The 24,209-nt window shown below is 46.4% G+C and overlaps 2 protein-coding genes across 2 annotated transcripts in view; one reads left to right on the top strand and one right to left on the bottom strand.

The window, feature by feature from the left end:
• The first annotated feature begins 458 nt into the window (after window positions 1-458).
• Window positions 459-2,132, top strand: LOC119229252 (relaxin-3 receptor 1-like). Its single transcript, XM_037489476.2, has one exon. The coding sequence runs from the start codon at window positions 591-593 to the stop codon at window positions 1,737-1,739; it is 1,149 nt and encodes a 382-aa protein (XP_037345373.2). The 5' UTR covers window positions 459-590; the 3' UTR covers window positions 1,740-2,132.
• A 1,823-nt stretch (window positions 2,133-3,955) lies between these two features.
• Window positions 3,956-24,209, bottom strand: part of itga11a (integrin, alpha 11a) — a 30,984-nt gene continuing 10,730 nt past the window's right edge. Inside the window, exons 3-30 of the mRNA XM_037455770.2 lie at window positions 22,823-22,935; window positions 22,410-22,501; window positions 22,185-22,299; window positions 21,943-22,070; window positions 21,711-21,859; window positions 21,448-21,592; window positions 21,146-21,311; window positions 20,462-20,532; window positions 18,681-18,825; window positions 17,679-17,827; window positions 17,312-17,455; window positions 14,527-14,730; window positions 13,390-13,520; window positions 13,077-13,243; window positions 11,744-11,883; window positions 11,548-11,658; window positions 11,376-11,461; window positions 11,061-11,271; window positions 10,113-10,211; window positions 8,038-8,114; window positions 7,762-7,845; window positions 7,465-7,555; window positions 7,253-7,366; window positions 6,953-7,036; window positions 6,743-6,853; window positions 6,521-6,616; window positions 5,696-5,809; window positions 3,956-5,135 (exon numbers count right to left, since the gene is read on the bottom strand). Coding sequence (XP_037311667.2) covers window positions 5,058-5,135; window positions 5,696-5,809; window positions 6,521-6,616; window positions 6,743-6,853; window positions 6,953-7,036; window positions 7,253-7,366; window positions 7,465-7,555; window positions 7,762-7,845; window positions 8,038-8,114; window positions 10,113-10,211; window positions 11,061-11,271; window positions 11,376-11,461; window positions 11,548-11,658; window positions 11,744-11,883; window positions 13,077-13,243; window positions 13,390-13,520; window positions 14,527-14,730; window positions 17,312-17,455; window positions 17,679-17,827; window positions 18,681-18,825; window positions 20,462-20,532; window positions 21,146-21,311; window positions 21,448-21,592; window positions 21,711-21,859; window positions 21,943-22,070; window positions 22,185-22,299; window positions 22,410-22,501; window positions 22,823-22,935 — 3,415 coding nt within the window. The 3' untranslated portion in view covers window positions 3,956-5,057. The remainder of the gene's footprint in view (window positions 5,136-5,695; window positions 5,810-6,520; window positions 6,617-6,742; window positions 6,854-6,952; window positions 7,037-7,252; window positions 7,367-7,464; window positions 7,556-7,761; window positions 7,846-8,037; window positions 8,115-10,112; window positions 10,212-11,060; window positions 11,272-11,375; window positions 11,462-11,547; window positions 11,659-11,743; window positions 11,884-13,076; window positions 13,244-13,389; window positions 13,521-14,526; window positions 14,731-17,311; window positions 17,456-17,678; window positions 17,828-18,680; window positions 18,826-20,461; window positions 20,533-21,145; window positions 21,312-21,447; window positions 21,593-21,710; window positions 21,860-21,942; window positions 22,071-22,184; window positions 22,300-22,409; window positions 22,502-22,822; window positions 22,936-24,209) is intronic.

Raw genomic sequence — 24,209 nt, 5'->3', positions numbered from 1 at the left:
TATCTTTGGTTACAACTAAAGTGGAGTAAAGTTTGATTTGAAAAACAAAAGACAGACTTCACGTCGTTGTTTTGCTTTGTTTTCATCGTTTTGAGCTGCGGCGCCCTCTAGCGGCAGAATCGAGTCACCGTGGACCACTGACGCAAGCATCATACTTTCTTTGACCTTTATTCTTTGGGTCCTACTTCTTCCTACAAGGAATTGGTATTTTTTTATTTATTTTATCGAAAAATTACCTTTTGGCCAACATACCATCGCCACAGGCTTAATGAGCTGATTTGCTAATAAAACATCAATATATTCATGTAGGGAAACTAGTCTGCAAAGCCGTCCTCCGGTGGTCGGGACGCATCGGGCTCATTTCTGGAACCGCGTCGCCTCAGTTTGTGTCACGTCTTGTGCAACCAATCGCGGCTCGGCAGCGCAGCGACTCACCTGCATAAAAGCCGACTCGGACTGACAGACCGGTGGGGATGGAGAGCTCAGACGCGCGCGCTATCACCGTGCGCGTGGTTCGCATCCGTCTGGGGGCTGTGTGCGCGTAAAGCCGGAACGACCCGGCGTCCGTCCGGGCTCCCCGACTCTACAACATGGATGACGTGTTTAACCACAGCGGGGCATGTAACCGCAGTTCACCCGGAGATGACCGATTCAGCTTCGAAGACATCGACGTGAGCGCGGACGGAACCCCGGTCCTGAGGATACTCATCTCCGTGGTGTACTCGGTAGTTTGCGCGGTGGGTTTGGTGGGGAATCTGCTGGTGTTTTTCCTCATGAGGTTGCGACAAGGTCGGAAGAGGTCCACTATCAATTTCTTCATCATCAACTTGGCGGTGACGGACTTCCAGTTCGTGCTCACTCTGCCCTTCTGGGCCGTGGACACCGCGCTGGACTTCAGCTGGCCGTTCGGAGACGCCATGTGCAAAATCATCCTCTCCGTCACCGTGATGAACATGTACGCCAGCGTGTTTTTTCTCACCGCGATGAGCGTGACCCGCTACTGGTCCGTCGCCTCGGCCCTGAGGAAAAAAGCGCACGGGAGGTCGCGGCGCGTCAAGTGGGTGTGCGCGGTGCTCTGGGTGGCGGCGACGGTGGCCACGGCGCCGACGTGCGTCTTCTCCGCCGCCACCGTGGTCGCCGGAGAAAAACTCTGCCTCCTAAAGTTCCCCGACGGGCACGACTGGCTCGCCCTCTATCACATCCAGAAAATCTTGATCGCCTTCGTCATCCCCATGCTCATAGTGTGCGTAAACTACCTGATGCTCCTGCGCTTCGTCCGACGGCGCAGCATGAGCGGCGGCAACCCCAAACGGAGGTCTAGAGTCACCAAGTCGGTCGCTGTTGTGGTCTTGTCCTTTTTCTGCTGCTGGATGCCAAACCACGCCATCACATTCTGGGGGGTCTTGGTGAAATTTAACGCGGTTGACTGGGATAAGTCGTATTACCTGGTGCACACGTACGTGTTCCCGGTCACCGTGTGCCTGGCGCACGCAAACAGCTGCCTGAACCCGGTGCTTTACTGCCTGATGAGGCCAGAGATCAGGAAGATGCTCAGCGGTTTGATCTGGAGAGTCTCCACTCCGTCCATATCCAACCCGGTTGGCACGACGCGTTATTTTACGCAGGGGGAAACCCAGGGAGTCGTGCCTCTCCAGGTTTTGGATAATAACCAGTCCTTGCTGTCCATCATAGACCGTAAAGGTTTACCAAGCTCCAGCATAACCCAAGACGCCACCTAAAAAAAGATTGAAATAAAAATATACCTCGTGTCGATTTTTTTCCATCTGTTACCGTTGTTACTCGTGCGTAATGCTTTCGTAATGCAGCAGTAACTGTGCACTATATCCAGGAACGATCACAATGAACATGAACAATGTATGACAAGTGTAATGTAGACTTCATTAAATCCCCAAAACTGTCGCAAAATAGCTGGACGAACAAGCTTAGGGACATCTTTCCTTTCTCTCCTCTAACGCAGAAGATGCATTTATGATGAGAGAGAGAGAGAGAGAGCGAGAGAGAGACGGTTTAATAATGAAGGGGAACCTCAAATGAATGATGTAATAACACATTTGCAATGTTTGCTACCCATGTCTGCCTGTTAATAAATGGACTTTTCAAAGTGGTTACAGATGTTTCCTTCTCCTGCACCACACAGAGCACACGTAGACGTATGCATCTGATCGACCTCACCTATTCAAACTCAGCCTTCATTTTGAGACTGTGACTGCACATCTTCACATCTTCCCGCAGACAGACACATTTAAGACACACACACACACAATACGGGCACACTTTCACAGACTAACAACAGCCACAGTTGCTATTCGAAAGTCTTTCCTTTTGCTTTTAACAAGGACAATTTCCTGAAGGTTTTTGGGAAATGTCATTCCTGATTTGTTGATTGTGACATTCAAGCAGCGTACAGATAATGTGTGTGTGGGGGAGGGGGGCGTGGGGGAGGGGGGGGGGGATATGGCCCACCGACAAATTTATCTCACTCTGATAAGACAATGAAATACTGCAGCTCCAAACGCCTTTTGATTGTCCCGGAGAGGATGATGGCGGCTGCAGAGAGGCGAGACATCGGGTCCCTTTCAGGTTTTTGGACAGAGTCTCCTGGCTGACGGGTTTGTGTGCAAAATGAGAGTCCGTCCCACGTCCTCCTACTTCTTTTGTGTGGCGTGTCCTTGATGCTGCAGGGACGGTGTGAATGGTAATGATGGCTTTGTGTTGGGAATATGTGAGTCCCCGTATTGTTTGTCCACCTGATCTGCTTTGCTTTACACAAACCAAAATCGAGATGCATGGATGCGCCTCGTTTGAAAGGCAGACAATCACCAAATAGCTTTTAAAGATGATTAAAAGGGACGAACGCCCAGGAACAGAAGGAAAAATGTTGAATGTGGGTTTTTTTTCAGGAGCACTTTTAAAATAAAGATGCATTAATTTATGCGGGAAAGAAAATATATGGTCTGTGCTGAAGTCATTTCAACTTGTACAATTAACACAATATTTCACAGACTTCTGACCTATGATAAGAAATAACCATCATAGGAAATTGCTAAATGACTTCTTCCAACATGGTTGGTTTTGTAATTGATGTCATCTGAAGACAATATTATTGATTTCAGTTTACCCTGAACAGGTCGCCAGACACATACACACACATACCCCATATATCCTACTGCCATTCACCTCAATTAATCTGTTAATCATGCTGATATTATATATCCTCTCTCATGTACACTACTGGATGGTTGAGAGGACACTTTGTCTTTTTGAAATCTTTCATCCAGATGAAGGGTTTGTATCATGAAGCGCTGTACAGTGCTTCAAAGAGACTGAAAAAGGAAAGGGGGCGGAATAAGAAAGAAGATCCATCTGAGGAACAGTTGAATGAAAGAAATGACCAGTCCACACGGAGCAAACTGCTATAACAAGTTAAAACTTACGGATCCAAAACCAAAGGATATTTGGGGGAGAAAAGAGTTGAAATATGTTCCCCACTAACATGTAAAACTACAGAGACAAGTCTTAATCATTAAATAAACTACTCCAAATGGAATAATATATTTGGAGTCTGAATTACACTGTGGTTTCTGCTAGAACTTCCCCAGGATGTCAGAGGCAGATGGTTAGTGTGTCGACCGGATGCATCAAACTCAAAGTGACCGTTTCAATCAACCTCCCCACATGGCAGCTGGATCCGTGCGTCGGTTATTCTCCGGATTGGCTCCACAGTCGCTGAAGTCCTTGAAGGCCATTCGTTCATTGTGATAGGAGTTTGAAAAAAAAAAAAAAAAAACCCAATGCTTTCATATTTGCATGAGAACAGAAGTCATGATAAACACCTGCCACTTTCATTCCTCACAAAACATTAACACTGATTTACACTCTAACATGCAAATCTACTTTAAACATATTTATTATCATATATTTAGTATCATGCGTTCATTGCCAAATATATAATATAGATTCATTAAAAAAAGGATTTTAGGAAACAACACTTGTGGTTCTCGAGGCTTCGTATGTGCAGTCGAAGTCGCCCCAGGTGTTTATTAAAAAGACATTCTGAGACTATACAGTTTTATTTTGTAGGCATATTTCTTTACACGAGTTCCGGTTCCTGGTGAGAATTGTTCTTTTGTTGAAATCCACTTTGTGCGCATCCCCTTTGCTCTGATGCAGTGCGTGTTAAAAAGGCATGCAACGTCTCGTAACAGGTCAGTGACTCAAAGCCTTGCTGCTTAACTTAGAAAATAATGCCGTAAACCATGTGGAAAATACTGAAAACCATTATACTATTTAAAGGGTATACAAAAACTTGACTATCTTGACTATTTACAAAATTCAAGTTAGTTTTGTACAAAAGTGCATCAAATGTAAAAAAAAATAAAAATAAAATCCAAGGATGAAAAAGAAAAGAAGCGAAGTCTTAAGAGCGGATGCAGATTAAGAAGATTCAGGAAACGAGTTAAACAAAGTGAATCGTCCTCTAGAAACTTCCGTTCAGTTTTCTCATAAATTATTATGCAAAGTGAGCCGAACATGTCGCAGATTAAAAATAATCTTCTAAGCATCCAAATCAACATACAGCATAGTAACCTTAAATTGGGGGTGGCTGTTTTGGGTGGCAAATCACCCTTGAGGTTTTTCATGTGTTCCAAAAGAATTAAATAAATACACATCAGGAAGAGACAATAGAAAGCCGGGGGGGGGGGGGGCTGGCTAACGCTCGCCTCGAGGGGCAAGTCGTGGTCGAAGTGCGCGGGGAACCACGCGGACGAAGGACGGCCCTTGATGCCGCAACAGTGCAGGGACGCTGAGTGGGCGGGGCAGTGCTGACTCTCGGGGTCAGGGGTCGGATCCAGTGCACTGAGTGAGCCTCGCTTCAGCGTGTGATGCCGAGCTGTCAATGCAGGGGGGAGGGGGGGGGGGGGGGGCACTGTGGTGTTGGGGGAGCAGGGGGGCGGGGGGGGGGTGGCGGGTCGGTCCCTGAGTGTCGGGTCCCCTGTGGAATAGAAGGTGTCTGTTGGGGGGGCCCTCAGCCTGCGTTACCGCTCTTCGGCCACGGCGCCGTTGGCCTCCTGCTCGTCTTCGTCCCTGCGCTTCTGCCTCCGGAAGAATCCCATCTATTGAGAGGTCAGACAAGAGGTCACCTCTAGGTCGACTTAGCGAGGACTGCAAGTAGTTGTTACGTGCAAAGCGCATTGAAACACTTGAAAGACGATGTACAGTAAAAACAGAAATAGTGCGAGACTTCCTGTTTCTTTCAAAATAAGGTTCCACGGAATTTCTTCAAGCGGAAAAAGATGCACGTATAGGGAAGTCACACGATTAAACGGTTTAGTTCAGATTATTTTCCTCTGTCTGTTGTCTCTAGACATCGTGCCGCAGGCAAAACCTTATTTTCAAGACACAAGGCAGAATAAAAAAAATATCAGCATCCGTAGCTATACGAACACTTTTTGTCTGTAATCACCATCAAATTCGACCTTTCTACAAGTACAGCCGCTATTTCTCGCTCTCCACCAGAGGGCGGCAGGCTAACCGTACACTGGGGCTACAGTCCAGGGTTTTAACAGAATGTAGCAAGGTTACGTTGAGAATTGAATACAAATGTATTCCCTATCAATATTAATCAATATACAGTAATTACTCTTTAAAAACTGAGCTTTTCATGATGACTTACCTTCCATAGAGCGAGACTGAGCAGGGCTAACAATAAGAGTCCGCCCAGCGTGCTTCCAATAATGATCCAGTTAGAGATTCTGTAATCCCCCTCCTTCCTGATCTCCAATATTATCTGTGGAAAATAAGTGATTACAGCTTTATCCTTTTGAGAAACACAGTCATCTCTCGTCTAGTGTTATAATGCAGAGACTATTTTTTCATTTCCAGATCCGATGATGATGATTACACGGGATTATAACTCCAGATCTCTGTTACTCTACTTTCATTCCTTACATGGACACTCGGACAAGTCCAACATGGGATGTTTATTCCACGCTAAACAATGGCAATATATCAGAAATGAGATTGAAACAATACTGAAAACTTTCCCCCTTAACATATCGCATGTCAGAAGTAGGTTTGCCACTAAAGGCACACATACATTTAGAGCTTACACTCAGCTCAACTAAATCTGTCTATCACGGTTACAGAGTCGCTGTAGGACAGTTTGACCTGGCCAGTAGGTGGCAGCACAGATCAGTGCACGAGGAGTCCGGCCCGTTCCACGTTGTGCCGCTGGTCCTTTCGGTCCCTGAGCACCACACAGCACACGTGCTCCCCAACACCAGCCGTGTCGCTGTCTGATTATTCACTGCTCCGGGTATGCAGAGCCGTGCTCGTCTGCAGCAGCAATGTCATTGTATCGGTTCCGTTCCACGATGATTGGCTTGCGTTAAGTACGGGTAAACGATAAGTCTGATGGAAGGATGGTGATTTTTCATGCGGTCGGATTTGAGTTGGGTCCAACACGGGCCGTTGGCAGCATTAATCCGTGTTCACTCACATGTCTGACAGGCCTCTCTTCGTGTAAAAACATGGGGCTGGAGGACAGAAGCTCCACTGATGCGCTGGTTCCCAGTTCCAGGATTTTAAACTTCAGCTGTAGAGGAAATGAAAACATTCTGCTAAGTTTTCACAAACACATCCCACAGACAGAGCTGTCGCCACTGCAGATGTGTCATTATAAAACCTGCATGCATGCATGCATGCATGTTTTAACACTCACTGCATGTAAGGTGTCTATTCGTAGCGCTCCTGTGATTCGAACCGCTATTTCCCTGTTGGAGGCCACGTTGAGGGTGCACTGCATCGGCAGAGTCAGAGTGTTGGACCGGTTCTGTGTGAACGAGCAGGACATCAGTCTTTTGAAAGTAAAAATCTAGTAAAAAAAAAAAAAAAAAAAGAGGGAAGGATTTTGGTTGGTTTTGCACTTTACCAAGCGGGAGAAGCGGGAAAGGTCCTCCGGTGCCGCCCTGCTCTGGGCCACATGCTGAGGCGGCAAACAGCGCGATCCGTCTCTCTGAGGGGGGGGGGGGGGGGGGGGGCAAGTAGAATCTCCCGTTAGTAGGTGTCAACCTGATGTCTGCACAGCATGAGCCCAGAACTAATAATGGACATCGCACATGCATGCATGCTTTCACACTAAAGTACACATGAGACATTATAAACAATCCATTAAGAAATCAGGTATTTCACTGACTGAGAGCAGCTAACTAACGGAGGCTCCCACACTCACTTGGTCAATAGAAAAGTCAGATATCTGCAGGAGTTGGTTCCCATTTTTTGTCATTTCAGGGATTTCGATGTTCAGCTGCAGATCTCGTACTGGAAAATAGCCGAGGTTCTGGATCTGAGAGGCGGCAAAAACAATGGGAAACAATGAAAATATTCTGAAAGCATCATTTACCATAACGGTCCAATAATAATGGCGATGCTTTCAGCTCTCACCTGGAACGTGAAGTTGAAAAGAGGACCGATGACTCCGGGCTCCTCCAGCGACAGCTCTGATTTGATGTCATATCGAGTCGGATTTGAATCCCTTTGGAAGAAAAGAATGAGCACAAATCACTAACTAATCATGTGTCCACTTTGCATAAGTGACAGCAACTTACACTAATTCAATGCCTTTTTAAATGATAAAATATCACTTTTCCAGTAAGAGATCAGTTACCTGTACTTCCACATCAACTGCTTCCACAATCGGCATCATGCTTTGTTTGGTAAGACATTCAGGAATTGACAAACCTAGTGAAGAGAAGGTCTCCCTCGTATTTCAGCGAGTAATAGATGTCATTGAAGTTATCCGCCGTGCTCATCTCCTCGCCATCGCTGTCGAAGTGAGAAAGTATTAAAACAAGGTGTACAAAGATGTTACAGCGAGACACACCAGGTATTTGAATATAAATTATTCATCCCTGGAGCTCAACTGCAGGGGAAAAAAAAGACGACGCGTGCGCTGGAAGTCTTCCTCGCCGATTTGAAACAGTTAAAAAGGTCTCCATCCCAACAGGAGGTTCACACCTTCTGGCCTCCAGGGTCACCCTGACGTGCTGCAGGAAGACGGTCCGACTGAACTCAAACTCCAGACGGAACGACACCTGCCGAGGAAAACAATACGGCTCAGAAGAATCACCACAAACTTACCGAAACAGCCCCCAGCCCCCATGTGCTCCTGTTTACATGTCCACGGGCACAGAGGCCCTGCATCGTGCACCGTGGATTAAGGAGTAAAGCCTGCAATAACCTGCTGCGCTCCGACCCCGGGAAGGAGGAGAAGGTCCCCTTAGGTGAAGACAATGCAGTAAATACAAATCATCGAGACGACTTGTAACACGTATTAATGAAGGTAAAGGGTGAGAAGAGCGAGCGAGAGGAGAGAGGGAGGAACAGAAGAGACCGAGTCGACAGAGCGGAGCAGCGGTGGGGAGGAGGGGAGGAGAGGAGCCTTAGAGGGGAGAAGAGGAAACTATAAGAGGAGCGGAGAGGAGAACGTTGTAATGTGCGTGTGATCAAAGAGGTTTTTATACGGTTCACTGAAGCTTCCCTCCCCCGTAGAGTCCGACTCATCCTCGACAGAAAACCTTTTTTCAGTGGTTGAAATCACCTAAGTTTAAGTTCCATGCCGGTAGTATTTCCATTTTCTGATGCTTTATGCTTCTATTCCACCATAAACATACTGAACTTTATGACAAAACTTCTCACAAAAAACTTTCTGATGGTTCGCAACCTTTTCAAAGGCCGCGGAGAAGTGAAATTTCCATTTAAAACAGGCTGATGACACTTATGCACTGTTCCTTCAGCGGGAATTGGGCTTCTTTTTTCTTTAAATGTGTCATGTTACTTTTAGTGGCTATTTCCACATACTTAGATCTCCTGTTGTTGTATTCGTCACAAATGACCTTGAAAAGAAACCTTCTATCTTTCTGTCCATTCTCCGAAACCATTGGATGAATCTGTCTTGACGGCCATTTAGAAGACACACACACACACACACACACACACACACACACACACACACACACACACAGGCATGCGAGTGGTGGATGGGGTTTGGAAGACACGGCGGTCCGCGGCGAGGCGGGTTTCTGTGCAGCAGCATAGTTGAAAACGTGGAAATTCCCCCCTTCCCTCCTGTGGGGGCTGATGAAGTCCCCCCGCACGCAACCCCCTGCGCCGCGTTTCCCCGTCAGCCGCTAAAAAGCCGCCCCGTTTGTGTGCGTCTGTGTCGCGGTGCGCGCCGGTTTAACGCAGGTCAAGAACCAGCCAGAAAAAAAAATTCTGGGCTGGAAGAGGCGCCTATGAATCACTCGACCCGAGTTCACAAGAGTCCCCCCCCCCCCCCCCCCCCCCCCCATTCGGTCCAGTTGTCTCCGGGAGCTCAAAGTGCGGCGATGTTTTTTTCAGTTGCCCCGGGAGACGCTGTTGTTTGTGATAATGACGTCGCGGTCAGGGCATTTGACGAAACTCCCCTCGTTGCCTCGTTAGTGCGGCATTTGATCGGGGGGAACCGAGGGCACAACCTGCCCGATGCTTCTGGAGAGCTGTGTCATCCCCATCAAAGTTAATTCAAACATCACCCTCTTAAAAAAAAAAAAAAACTTGACGCTCCGCTGTAAAACACACCGGAGTCTCGTAAATATCGTTGACGTTAAAAGGCTGGAGGAGACAGCAGAATTGAACGTGAGAAGAGTAACAGATGGAGGACCAACTGCTCACTCGCTGTCTTTCCCTCTGGTCTCACCTGGCGCTCCGGGCCGAAGCCGAAGGGGAAAAATGAGCTCAATGGGCTGCGGAGGAGTGTTTTTTAAATGTTTTATTCTTTTATCTAGCAAGGTTTTTGCTTGGTAGGAGTGGAAGTCACATTCCCCGAAGAAGGCCGTGGGTTATAGCAGAAAGTTTTGGAGGGAGCGTGACCTTTCTCGTGAAAAACGCATAGTTAACAACTTTTCGCTTAAAACACCCAAAAGCAAAATGTCGAATAGGAGTTTTTTTTTTAATATGTGCGAACTGCAAATTCTAAACAAAGTCACAACTTCACAAGGAATGAAACAATATTTAGTGGATTAATAAAAAGACGAATAATTCAGATGTCTCACCTGAGTTTTGGCCCTCATGAAGGGAGCGCTGACGTTGCAGATCTTCTCAGTCCTCAGTTTGTCCTCAATTAAACACTCTATTTTGATGTCAGAGTTGTCCTGGATGGGAAATAATAACAGTTTTTCTACAACCTCGATGTGATCATTGGATTCTAAATATAGCGCGGTATAATTATAGTAATAAGCATTTATAAATATCTCTAAAGCTTTATAACAGTAAATACTTTATAACAGCACATTAAGAAGCATTTTAAAATGACGCCATTATTTTATATAATAAGTGCGATTATAGTAGTAATACAAATAATAATTGCGGCTCATTTTAATTTTTGACCGGATTGCAGTGTATTATTATTCTCACATTATCATGTGAAGGGAGTTACTGTAAAGGGGCATTGGGTGTTCCTGAGGTGTTGGCAGATATGATACATTACAGGTTGGTCATAAGCGACTATAAGTGAACTATAAGTCTGCTTTCAGTAAAGGGCCGAGACAGATGTCATTCCATTCAAAACGTCAGTGACCAGCGACGATGAAGACGATACAAGCCTTACTTTGTGTTATTATCATTGTTATAAAGCAGGAGTAGACAACCACAGCTTTGTAGGGATTGTATGGTTTAACTCAGAGTGATTTAGTTTCTTGCTGAGCTACACGACTGATGAAAGGCTGGTGGTCTTAATGATTTTAGTTGTGGGTGTTTCCATTTAGACCCCAGCCTTCTTGTATAAAAATAGATTTTTATCTTTCTATTAATTTGACATATATCGACTGAATGAAATTAGAGATCAAATATTTGATGTGTCATAATTGAACCTATTGACCCTTCTGTTTTCCCCCCTCCTTTTAAAAGGCAATTATGAGTATTTACAAGTGCTTATAACGACAATTACAGGAATCTATAAAGAGACTATAATGCAACAGGTGAGTGTGGCCGGTGGGATGCACCTTGACGATGAGACTGGAGAAGCGTAGGTTGGGCGTGTAGGTGATGTTTAGGCCGGCGTTGTAGGCGTTCTCTCCTTTATTCTCCAATCGGACGTCCACCACCATCCTCCTCCTGTTCCCCTCCAGCAGGCGCAGAGAAACCTCGCCCCCTCCCTCGCTCTGCTGCCGGCAGAAGGCCCCGCGGGACTGGACGGGCTGCGCACAGAACTGACTGGGAGGGCGGGGAGGGGGTTTAGAAAAGGCGAAATCGTGAGCCGAGGATCTTCTTTTTTTTTTTTTTTACTTTGGGGCCTGCTTTGTCACGCGCCGACCCACCTGCGGGTCATCAGGTCGGTGGCGCTGCGGAGGGCCAGGTCGGGCGTGCAGCGGTCGTCCTCGTCGCAGCCGTTCCAGAAGGGCAGCTGGACAGAAGAGCGTTGAAGCGTTGAAGAACAACTGAGCGATATAAGCGGCAAACGGCGAGGAAAGGACAAGCCGTCTCTCACACCTCGGTCCTCGCGACGGTAGGCCAGCTGTCGTCCAGGACCGGTCCGCGGGCCGGGTCTTGGAGCTCCGCCTGAGCGGCAAACACGATGGGCCGTGCGTAGTCTGTGGTCTCCTGCCGTGGGGCATCGGGCTGAATTAAACAAACCAATCTTATTTGTTGAGAGAGTTTGATTTCGACCGACGTCCCGGGGCCTCACCATGACGTGGAAGTAGATGTGTTCGCAGGCCTCCTCTCCGGGTAAGAGGGTCAGGTTTTGAGGCTGCAGCTTGTTCGGGTTGTCCAACATGGCGCGAGGGTTGAAGCGTCTCTCCGCGATGGAGACGTTGTACTTGATGCCTGGAAAAAGGCCCAAAAAAAAAATGACGATGAACAGCACCTCCCCAAGCCACATTGTTTAAGGAACCTTCCATTCATTGCATTGAGTTTTTATGGCGTCAAGAAATATCTTCTTTATCTACGGAGGGTGAAATTGTGGATTTGGGGTCAACTACAGAATGAGGGAGCTGGATAAATCTAGTCGATTAAATAATGGATATAGAAATTTCAAATGAATATTTTAGGTTTAACAGATCTTTTTTCAGTTCCTCATTTTAAGGAGCTACGCAGCCCTTCAGAATCTTTTAGCATCCGTATATAACTGATTATCTTAAATACCTTTAAATAGATATTTTCAACACCTTCAACCAGACATGGATAGAGAAAAAAAGAGTTCCATTTTAATGCAGTAGACCGCAGCGAGCTCACTAACACCAGAACATGTGGCATGCGTTACGGGCCAGACACGACAGAGAGGGGAAAATTTAATTAGCGGGTTCCACCGTAAGTAACAAGATCAGTGCCTCTCTTCTTCCTCTGCGCTCTGTTTGGGCACGTCTTATAGATGTGACGAAGACGCCGTGGGGTCGAGGGGTTAACTCGGAACACGCTCTGCTTCCTCGCCCTCTGACACTCGTCGTAACTGGAAACGGCCGCCGTTTGTCCGAAAACAAATTGCGCTGCACGCAGGTGGGCTTCTGTCAGTGGCACCCGTCGGCAGGATTGAGTCGTCACCTCCACCTCCAAAAAATTAGAACTCTCTTTTTTTTTTTTTTTCCAAGACGGATGAGCTTTTGGCAGGAGGGCAGCAGTGGGATCAGAATCCCCGACGGCCAGTAAAGAAACACTTTGCTTCGGGGCGACTCCAAAAAGTCGGGAGGAGATTAAATTGATACATTGTGCCCTTTTCTCACTTTGATGCCGGCCAAGTTCCATCCTGTCGCCTACTATTTCACCGTCTAGAACTGTGTTTCAAACACGGATCCAAAATATAAACTTCTCTGCTCGAGCTTAACGGGGGAAAATGATCTGTTGAAGGTTTGACAATTTCCAGAGATTTTAACGAGCAGTCTTTCATCAGTCCTCTGTCCCAGGTAATATGGATTCTCTTAAGACTGTACATTTTACCGTTCTGCTTTACTGATGGATCAAATGGGGCAAAGACAAGAAGAGGAGGCGAGGTTTCAGCGAAATGCTTATTTTGGCTGGCTCACCGACTTCCTGTGTGGGAGAAACGGCCGTCCTGGCAGTGATGTTGAAACACACAATGGCTGACATGCAGGTCACGTCCTTGCCGCCTCTCTGACAGTCCTTCACGAAGATGTTGACCTTACTGGGCTCGAACCTGACAGTGGTGTATATCCGGACCACGCTCCGCGACCTGCGGGGGGGGGGGGGGGGGGGGGGGGAGGGCACAGAGGTGTTGAAGCACCCACGGCGCTGAAAGCCCGCGTTAAAAACTCTGGTCTGTTGGAGGGATTTTAACGGTAAATGCAACAGTGAGCCGTTATCGGGTGAAATACTAACCAAAGCAGGACAGCAGCACCAAGAGAACCTACTGCCAGGTCCACCAAGCCGTCGTCGTTCATGTCCATGGCGCCGTGAACACTGCGGCCAAAGTACAGCAGGCCGGGAGCCAAGTCCGCTGCTGCGATCCTCTGAGGAGCAGAGAGGAGGAGCAGGGAGGAGGAGCAGGGAGGAGGAGCAGGGAGGAGGAGATCCGGGCGAGCGAGGATTAGAGCGACGACAAACAAAGTTAGCGTGACATTCAGAGAATTTACTCCAGAATGAAAGAAAGAAAGAAAGAAAGAAAAAAAAGCTTCCTTCATTCCTTCTGAATAATATTTGAAATAATAATCATTGAGAAACGGACAAGCATGGTTTAGCAGTGCTTCACAGACAGCGAGTTAAATGACGTTACTTGATTTAATAAACAAAATGTCTGTGGGTTCTTCTTGGTTACTGTAAATAGTGTATTTTCCATTCTGTGAAGGATGCTCGAGGGCTGAAATGTTTCCCCGCAGAGCTCCCTGCTTCGGTTTAAATCATCGTCGCCCCAGATCCATTTATTTCACACATTCCATCTGCCATTCCAGTTTGGTGTCCTGGTTTTTTTGCACTGTTATTTTTGCTCTCCATGCACCATGTATGTATATGCATTGAATGTGACTCCACAATGTTGTTGTCACTCGTCACTTTGTTTAGCTGGTGCACTTTCTTTATTTTTATTTCTAATTCTATCCTTATTTCTTCTTACTTACTAACCCATAGCTTTAGCGTACTAACCCATAGCATATATTTTATTATACTATTTTTATATTATTGCTGCACTATGTCGTCATTATTGTACTGTCTTCTGTCATGCACCAACCGCCAAGACAATTTCCATGTATGTCTAACATATTATGGCAATAAACGTTTCCTTATTCCTGGATCCTGATTGTTCATTCTCTACAAACGTGGTCCGTGTGAATTAATCGAGATGAATGCCCGACATCCTCCTTGTCCTTCCTGATCGAGTCAATAGCTCACACACACTCTTAAAGAACTGAATGATACTTAGTTTAACGAATGTCGCTCAAAATACTGGAATATGCCAAAAATCGAATGAAAAAATGAACAGCGATTGTACGTCGACCAACCCAGTGACGGCTCCTGGCCCACCTGTTTGTACTTGCGCAGTATTCTGTTGTGCTGGCTGAAGAACACGTAAATGGCTCCTTTGTGGTCATCTTCCAGCGGGGCTCCCACCACCAAGTCGTTGAAGCCGTCGCCGTTCAGATCGGGCACGGGAGCCAGCGAGGAGCCAAAGCGGGCGTTCTGGCCACCGTTGTGGATCTCCAAAACCCCCTCCAGGAGGAAGCGGTTCTGAAGCACCAAGGGGGCAAACACAACGAGGAGTAAGCGTGCGCTTGATACGAATGTTTGCTGCGATTGTTTTCCCCACATCGTTGATCTCTCGAGGCAAGAAACCTTCCATTTTTGGGGGATTTCTTTCTTGTACTGAGGTTGCTTTGTTGTGGGACCCCACAGTGGGAGATCCCTCAGCACATCAAATAAACAACAAATATAAAAGCCCACTGCAGCACACAAGGTCAGTGAACAAAAGCATTTCTGAACCATAACACAAGATGGAAAAATACTTCTCCAGAGCTTTATTCTAAACACCTTGGACGCATGAATGTGAATAACTGGACAATACAGCCTCAGACATATTTCAGAGCATACTCAGAGCAAACCAATGTTGTGAAATGATGCGGCTTCTTGCTCAACAAGAAACCACAAGAAGTATCAAATCGACCAAAGTAATGTGCCCCCCCCCCCCCGAACAGTGAGTGTGCTGGTGGCCCAGATGGTTCGCCTGTGTTTAGGTGTCTGCATTTGGCCCGACAGAATCACCCAACCTGGTTACCCCCCCCCCCCCCCCCCCCCCCCGCTGTGGCTATCCATCGCTTTCTGCGGAGAACCCCCAACATTCGGAACATTTTGTTGCATAAACACACAAAACACACTCGACTGTAGTTGTTTACATTGTATGGACACAGGTAGGAGCAGCGTTATTGGAAGCAGAAGCGGGACACTTTTGTCGATGCCTTCTGGTGAGTCCCGGTTCAAAGGGCTGATCTGTTCTGCAAATGATCCCTCGGATGTCTCATAATAAACCTCTTTTTCCTGGGTTTGTTTTTTTCAATTATCTCAAAACCCATTTTTAGTCAACTAACCCTGTTGGACTTCGTGTAAGAAAAAAAAAAGCAACAAAGAAGGTTGTTTTTCTGATCTAACATCTAATCAAACAACAGATAAAGTTTGAATCAGCTCCTGTGTTTTCAACATAATGTTTCCAATATAAAAAATCTGGCAACAAAAAAGTTGACAAAAAAGACATTTACCTCTTGATCGTAAAAGAACAGCACATAGCTTTAGTATATTTATTGGAAGTTCTATTCTTAGCGAGTACAAAGTCCGATGGAAAATATCCACGTCTTGTAAACTGGACTTTCAAAGAGAAAATGGAGCCAAATACTTCATTCCATCCGTGGCCGTGCATATCATTGCTCCATTTGGCATCACAGCTCATGATACGGTTCAGGGTTGGCTGAAGAAAAACATGAGATCACTTGTTGTTTCGTGTGGAACAAATGGGAAGGGAGATGATTTAGGAAGGGATATTCTGCTTGGTGGCTACCGGGATGTGTGCCTGCGTGACAAAGAAGGAGATTGATGGAGAAATGGGGGCAAATATACTCAGCCGTGTTTAAATCTGAACCATATGGTTTGTGAAGAGGCCATAAAGGGTCACAACCAGTGTGCGGTAGCTCGGGAGGGCGTTTTTTTTTTTTATCAGCATGGAATATTGTTTTTGACTTCAGATGAATCTATTTAGCTTTGGTCCTGTAGTTATTATTCTGTTTTGGGTCAGAGACCTTGGTGCAAAAGCAGCAGAGTGTATGCATGCTACTGCGTCAGTATCATATTCATTTGGTCTTCAAATCAAGAAGAAATTCTTTAAATACATAAGTGGCGTGAGGCTTTAGGATCTGAAGATAATGCATCGTTGATGAAAAAGTATTGATTTTAGACTTATTTTCCCCCTGCAGGAAGACATAAAAAACACTTCCTTTCTTTGGGGAGATATTTCCATCTGAACCAGCATTGCCATATAAAGCCACACTTCTTCCAAGGCAGAAAATAGTCATTGGCAAAATTGCTCAGTAGCAATGAAAATGCATTTTTTTTTTTTAAATTGAGTCTCCAGAATACCATTTTGCATGTGAAAGAAAAACCTCTCTGTAATAACAAGGACACATTTACGAACCGGGGTGTCCAACCTTAAATGGTTTTCCAGAACAACATCAGTGTGCGACATCTTAAACAACCACCTGGATCAACCACATCTTGATTATTATTGCTTGTCCTGAAGTTGATGGACGGAGTGATTTCTCCCTGCTGGTGTTTTCTTTCTGACTGTTAAAGCTTGGCCGGCCACCTGTGATGTGGTTTGGGACAGACACAGATATTTAAATGCCTCTTCCATGCCCGTTCAACGGATTAAAAAACAGCTGAAGACATTCATTATTCCAATGAGCAGCTTTGGAGAACCGGTGAAATTTCCTTCTACTTAAAAAAAACAAAAAACAAAACCTCTCGCCTCCAAATGGCTGGTTGGAAATGGCTTTAGAAGAGGCCCGAAATATTTTCCTGTTGAGTTCATTCTGCACGTGCGTTCGGGTCTGCACATTTGACCGGCACACTTGATCCGGACAAGGTCAGTGTGTCGACTGTGCAGCTGGAATGCGACGGAGGCTGGTTGGAGCAAGTGTTACCGGACGCCTCTGCTCAGGCGGCAGTGACTGGGAACGTCTGAGGTTGGACCCCATTCTGTTCTCGTGTGATCTAATCCCTCCACGCGTCTCTGCGTCCGCTCAAGTGTTCAAGAGGTCGTACCCACCAGCTCTGTCACTCTGTAGATGTAGACCTTCCCCTTCTCCAGGCCTCCGCTGAAGAACATGGGCGCCGCCACCAAAAGGTTGTCAGTTATGCCGTCGCCATCCAGGTCCAAAGGTGCGATCTCGCTGCCGTAGTAGGAGCCGATCTGAAAGAGACGTTTGTGAGTGGATGGAGCATCATCGTTTGGGTTTTCGGATTAGAAACATCTGCCTATTAAAAAGCCGTTTGCTCAAGAGTTTTGAGAAAGCTGACAGGGTTCAATGTGAGCAGACTGCTGGGGTGACTCCTTCCGCCCCGCAGCCTGCGTGAAGGGTTTCCAGCTGTGAACGTATGACTATTTTTAATTCTGAAATCAGGTCGAGCAGTACCTGCTGGCCCTTGAGAGCGTGCAGGATGGTGAGGTTGCCCGAGTTCTTCAGCGTGAAGATGATGACTTTGCCGGTGTGGTTGAACCGCGGGGCTCCCGCCACGAGGAGGCGGCCGCTTCGGGCCGACACCACAGACGTCACGGTGTAACCTGGATATTTAAAGCAAACACAAGCGTAAACATCTGCAGTTCCAGTCAGAGACCAAGTCGACCCGTGCAGGAGATTACTTGTGGCGTTAATGACGCGGTTAATCTGTCTTCTCTTGACTGTGGAACAGTAAATCAAGATTGTTTTAATACAGTCAAATAGTAATGAATTACGGCATTGTTTTTTTTCTGTTCCACTGGTTGAGTGTACTGAGAGTGATCGGGCCTGACCTTCAGGTTTCACTTCATCGCGGTGATCTGCATGACTCAAGGAAAAATAGTCAAACTCAGCACCTCGAGTAGTTGTAGCCCAACGAGCAGCATTCAGTTACACAGAACTGGATGTTCTGCTCTCTCGGGTTTCTCAGATTTCTTCCATTATTTCGTCTTTTCCCACTAAAGATTCCACTCGCTGCCTGTACTCTTTTTCCGACCTTCATCTCACATCTTCTTACCCCCTTTTTTTCCCCCCGGCCTTAGCTTAACTCCCTTGCCAGTCCAAAATTATGCTTCCACATCATTTCACTACTGAGTCTAGAATGGCATCCATTGGCAGGCTGGCGGATAAAGCTCAGAGACAAACCGCTGATGGTGAAAGCAGAGGTCTGTGGCGGTGGGGTGAGATGGGGTTGGATATAATGTGTACAAGGGCAATGGGTGCACTCAAGAGAAATGCCTCGCAGCTTATATTGTTAATGATGAAACACGGGTATTTTACCAGGAGGGAACAAAGTAGGCTTAGAGGGCGTCCTTCATTAATCCCCATTAGGACGTTGTACTTTCTCTGCATGCCCTCTCGCGATATATATCGATGGTTGTTCCGCTCCATTAAAGCAATTTCAAGCGTGTTACTGACCCAAGTAGGCACCGTGGTTTTTCAGCTCTTCGGGGAACTCCTGGGTGTAGGACGATTTGGGAGGCACCACCTTGCCCTGTCGCGTTTCCTTCAGCACGGCTCCGTTCCAATCGTAAGCGCCGACTGCACCGACCAGAATCCCGTCCTGTACGGGAGGTGTGGTTAACCTTTAGAACCCTGAACCGCAGAGTAGTGGAGAACAAACTACCTGTACTAGTAACATGGCAATTACTATTCCCACTCCTGGAACCTGACGAAGTGCGATCAGCAAACGCATATCATGCGTTAAGTTATTCATCCAGGACCCACTTTATTGTTTATTTGTTTGGGTTTTGTCCATTTTCATCCGTCTCAATCTCACCCGTATTCAAACTCCAGCAAGGTAAAAGGTATCATCAGCTCGTAGCGCTGCAACTAGAAAGAAAGTCTGCTTTAAAGTGCATTATCCCTGATCAGTGCGCAATTAACTGCTGACGCAGGGAGCCACTTTCTATCTTCCATGACTCACCCCACATTGTATCACCCACGCTGTGATTAAAGGGTTGCTCTGCCTAATGAGTTGTGTTTTTCTTCTTCACCTCACACAATATGCCGATGACACATTTTCCAGGGTTTGAGCGTATTCCTTCCTGAAAGATGGAATTGAGAGCTCACCGCGCTCTCATTACGTCACATAGCTTTACGCCAATGTGTGTTTTGGTCAAATCTGGTCTCCACTGCAAATTAATGAAACCCCAAAAACGGTTCAACCGGATAAGCTCGACCTATTTCAACTGCAGTGATGTGCTGTGGTCGGGATGTCAACTCTGCATCAGAGGGGCCAGATTTGTGGTTCTAAATAAATATACATAGGTTGAGAGAATATATACACTTCAAACCAGTTCAACAAACGCGTGACACACAGTATATTTGGATCTGTTGGATAGAGTTTCCTGTATATAGTAATCACGTCCAAATAATCCCGGAGATTTGAGGTTATTTTGTTTAGTTACAGTTAACGAAACAAACGGCAGAAGCAGCCTTAGGATTTAGCAACTTTGAGATTCAGCAAGACGCTCCGGGGTTCTTTTGGACCGGGTTTTCTCCTTTACAGCCCTAACATTCTTTTCAATAAGTTATCCTCCTCTCAACACAGGTTGGTGCTGATGAGCATCTCTGGATCTGGCCTTGTCGACGGAATTCACGGCAATTCACACCACACAGCTGCAAATTCCGCAAAGAAATGATACTAAATGGGATATATTCATTCCTCCTTTTGGCTAATCCCACTGTGAAGGGACGCCGGGAGAATCAAGCCAGTTGCATCAGCAAATGTGTAGAAGGAGCCAGAAAATGAGGAATGGGAGTCAATGAATGAGTTTGAACGCCGGTACAGTACCGAAGACTTAAGTCTTATCTCTGTCCTCCTCCAGCCGTGTCACCATCAGAGCCAGCACACCTGCGACATCTGCTTGTGGATACAATCAAGACCTCGGGGAAAAGAAAAACGACCCTTACTGCAGCAGAATGTTTCCCATGGGAACAAGTGGTGTCTGATTACCCATCACCGCACGGATGAAGTGGAAAAAAAGACCTGTCTCTCCTGTCTGGGGGCTCCTAAATCATGATGACCTGAACCTCTGGGGCCACACAGCAGGCCTCTTATGGGGGGGGGGGGGGGGGACTGTAAAGTGACAAACGGCAGGGTTTTTTTGGGGGGGGGGGCTTGTGAAGCGCCAGAAATGGAGACAATGTGTGTTGCTCTGAAATGAGGCGACGTGGTAGCAGACATCGAAACTCACCTCGACGTTGTGTGCGGAAAATCCCGCCTGAGACATCTGGAGGCCAAACGCCGTCCCGTTCTTACTGGTTCCTGTGTGTAAACAAGTCAGTCTTTTACGGTTCTGAACTGCACAGAGAAGCTCAGAAATCACACCTTAAAAGAGCCGTTGCATAGGATCAGACATCAGGTTATTACAGCTGATCATTACAATGGCTTTGTTTGAGCATTTCCACAGCAATAATAATAATAATAACCACATGATTCATCTCTTCATGACATCTATTTAGAAACAATTAAAGATACATCATTAAAAAAGAAAAACAGGATTTTTTATAGCCCAGATACAGTTGAATCAATTAAAAAAGCTACAAAATAGAAAAGCAGAAAATCTTTTAATTTTATAAGCTTGGAACAACCAATTTTTGCTTGATAGATGACTTTAAAATCTGAATTGTTCACAGCCTGTTTCTGTCAAATTGACAAAGGCATTATGGGTCGCTCACTTTATTTAAGGATTATCTAAGCTACTTGATGTTAATCGGTATCAGTCCACAGAGAAACATCACATCCTAGATAAATAAAAAGCAAAGTAATGTTCTGCTTCATTTTAATGTAAATCTTTGTTTGTAAACTGTAAGGCTGAAAACTAAGAAACTGTCTCCCCAATGAACACAATTTAGCTCTAATGATTTCTTCGCAAAACCTTCCAAGCTGAAGATGCGTTCTCCGAGTGCGTCCACGATATCCTTCAGGGCCGACTCATCCGTCACGTTGAAGAAGTGCTTGTCGTCCGGGTCGCTGGCGATGTCCTTGATCTCCTTGAGGAAAGCCTCGGGGTTGATTCCTCGACGGTTGTAGTAGCCGAGGACCTGCGGGGACGAGTTCGAGCAGCATTTCAGTAGGTGCACGAGGAAGCTGAACTGGGCCCCCCCCCCCCCAAAAAAAAACAGGATGATGACGACGGCGCTCTTTGGCGATGGGAAAACAAACGACCCCCCAACTCACGGCGATGGCGTAACGGGTGATGCCGTCCGCCTCGCTGTCCTCGATGGCTTGCTTGAGATCGGCGCTGTCGTGCGACTCCCCGTCGGTTATCACGATCATCACCTTCTTGGCGCCGCGGCGACCCCCCCGCGTGAAAGCCTGCGAGCTGCGAGAAGGCGTCGGATGCGCTCAGTTAAAAAAAAATGTAAAAAATAAATAAAAGCAAATCACAGAATGAAGACGAGTGGCGAGGCTCGGTAGTCGTGCGACGGGAGCTGCTGTACCGCGCCACGTTGATGCCCAGAGCCGTGTTGGTCTCCTCCCCACCTCGTTGGTTGATGCTTTGCGCCCTTTTCACCACTTCCTCCACAGACTTGTAGTCGCTCAGTTTGAATTCATGCACCACCTTCTCGCCGTACTGAACGACTCCAACCTGTCCCGACGAAAAAAACAGTTAACGAGCGCTCAGTCTACACCTTCAGTGTCCCTCTGTCCCGCTCTCACACACACACACACCTGTATTTGACCTGGTCCAACATAGAACTTCTGAAGGATGTTGATGAGAAAGGCCTGCACCTCGTACCAGGGGTAGATGGAGTTTGAGCCGTCCAGAACGATCACTATGTCCATGTAGGTCTCACACTCTGAAACGCATTTGAAGACGCCATCACGAGAGCACACACACGCCGAGAAAACATCCGCAAATGTTCGTCAACATTTCAAACGGGAGGAATACTTTGGGGGGGGGGGGGGCTCACTCTGAAAGGCGGGCGCAATGGTCCTGGAGAACTTGAAGCTTGCGTTGACTCTGGAGCATATGCCAGTGCTGTAGTAGGAGCTGCCGCACTCGTAGGACCATAAGGGCCCACACGCCTGGAACATTGAGGAAAGCGTTCATACATCATGCTCTCTGTAGGGACAGTATGACGACGGCGTGATCGAAAGACACACCTTCTGATGTTTTACGTCAGCTTTAAACTCACCACAAAGCTGTTGTCTTTGGGGTTGGAAGTGAGCGTCATTCCCAGCCTCATCTTGTCCTTTCGCTCTGACACGTTGGTCAGAGTTATCCTTCCTTGAGGGGAAAAGGAAACTCACTGAGAGGATCTCGGGTGCACGGATCACATGTACATAAAAGACCATGCACTATCAGACCAAACAGAAGGGGCCGCCATCTGGCTTGTTATTTGCGCCCGTTCCAACCGGCCCGACACATGTGCAACCGGTACGAAGAAGCATGCGGGTGAGCTGTGTGATGTGGAAATGTCTGTAAAAGGTGGAACGATTGGTATGGCACCCACCCTTCTGCCTGGCACATGCCACCGCGAAAGCAGAAAAGTGTGCATATAAACACTTGCATTTGCAGACACATGCATGTTTATTGGTGATAGCATACCCAAGTTGAGCTTGGAACAACCGTTGCCGTTGGTCCGTCGGCTCAGTGAACATTTGTAAATATCCCCCGTTTGGTGGTTGCCATTCATTTCATACGGAGCTCCCACCAATAACCTGCAACGAAACACATTTCCACAGTAAGTGTCACTGAACATATGTATTTACATATGTTACATACTGTGTGACACATAAATATGCATTTTCAAATGACACATAAGTATGCATTTTCAAAAGGTTATCGTCTGTTAAACGTTAACTTTTTAAGTCCTCCTCTCATCTCCTCTGAAGGGAGAAATCACAGTGGCTTTATTTATCCACAGAGGTTAAGTGAGCATGTTTATTCATGTCCAGCAGCAGCTTTTTATTCGCCAAAAGTTGCCGTCTCAGCCAGTCATCTCCCACATGTCAGGTCCTCAGGAGGATACCACATCTCCTTTGAACATCCGTGTGAGAAAAAAAAAGATTTTTGCATTAGAATGTTATGAGGAAGGCCATCGACCTACTCAGAAAGCGGCGTGTTGGACATTCTTTTCACATGACCCACTGCCTGTGAGGCGTCGGCCCCGCGCGGCGGGTTTTCCCGTGCGGGGTCAGCGGGGTCTTATGAATGCCACTAAAAAGGTTTTTACGTGACTCGATGCGATTGTAAAGTCATCTGCCGTGTTTACTCCAGGATTAATAGAGAGCATGAAAGCCTTCAAGCGGGCCAGAATTCCCATGGTCGTCAGAGATAACAACTCTCCGTTTTCATCCGCTTGGTCGCCGCTGACGATCTCCAGAAGGGGTTTCACGCCAGGTGATGCATGTGTGTCACGAAGTAAATGCCTTACAACGCTCAATGATTAAAGGCCTCAGGTTTTAAGATATGCTAACACATATAACACAGCATGCTCTCTCTCAGGACTTTTCTATATTACACTAGAAACCATATACATTATTAAACCTGTTGTCCTAAGCCATAACTACATGCTAAAGTAATTGCTGTTACAGTTAAAGAGAGAACAGGAATAATAACAGATTATCTCTAGCTCTATTTTTTAATGTAACATCTAAATAGTGCTTATAATGCTTTTAATAATAACAGAATCCTAATCTTGCATTTCATAGTGTTTATGGCTACTTTTTGTTATTTTATTGTTATACGGTTTCAGTGTTTCTAAACTTGATGGATTCAAGCATTCCAGCCAAGTCGTAAACTAATCGTACTCCTGTAAAAGCTTCAATGAATACAGTTGGTCAAATAGGAATTCAAATAGGAATTCAAACCCCTCGTCAGCAGCCAATTGAAAATGGAAAGGAAGGCAGCGGGCAAAAGTGCAACTTTCCGTTTAGTGACCCCCCCACAGGAAAGACACTTGACACCACTTAATAGCAAAAGCAACCTCCTG

This window comes from Pungitius pungitius, chromosome 4, assembly GCF_949316345.1.
Source record: "Pungitius pungitius chromosome 4, fPunPun2.1, whole genome shotgun sequence".
Taxonomy (NCBI): Eukaryota; Metazoa; Chordata; class Actinopteri; order Perciformes; family Gasterosteidae; genus Pungitius; species Pungitius pungitius.
This window is presented reverse-complemented; position numbering and strand designations above follow the sequence as displayed.

What these genes read in the sequence shown, in the direction of transcription:
- LOC119229252 (XM_037489476.2), top strand. Translation starts at nt 591, where the DNA reads ATGGATGACGTGTTTAACCACAGCGGGGCATGTAACCGCAGTTCACCC.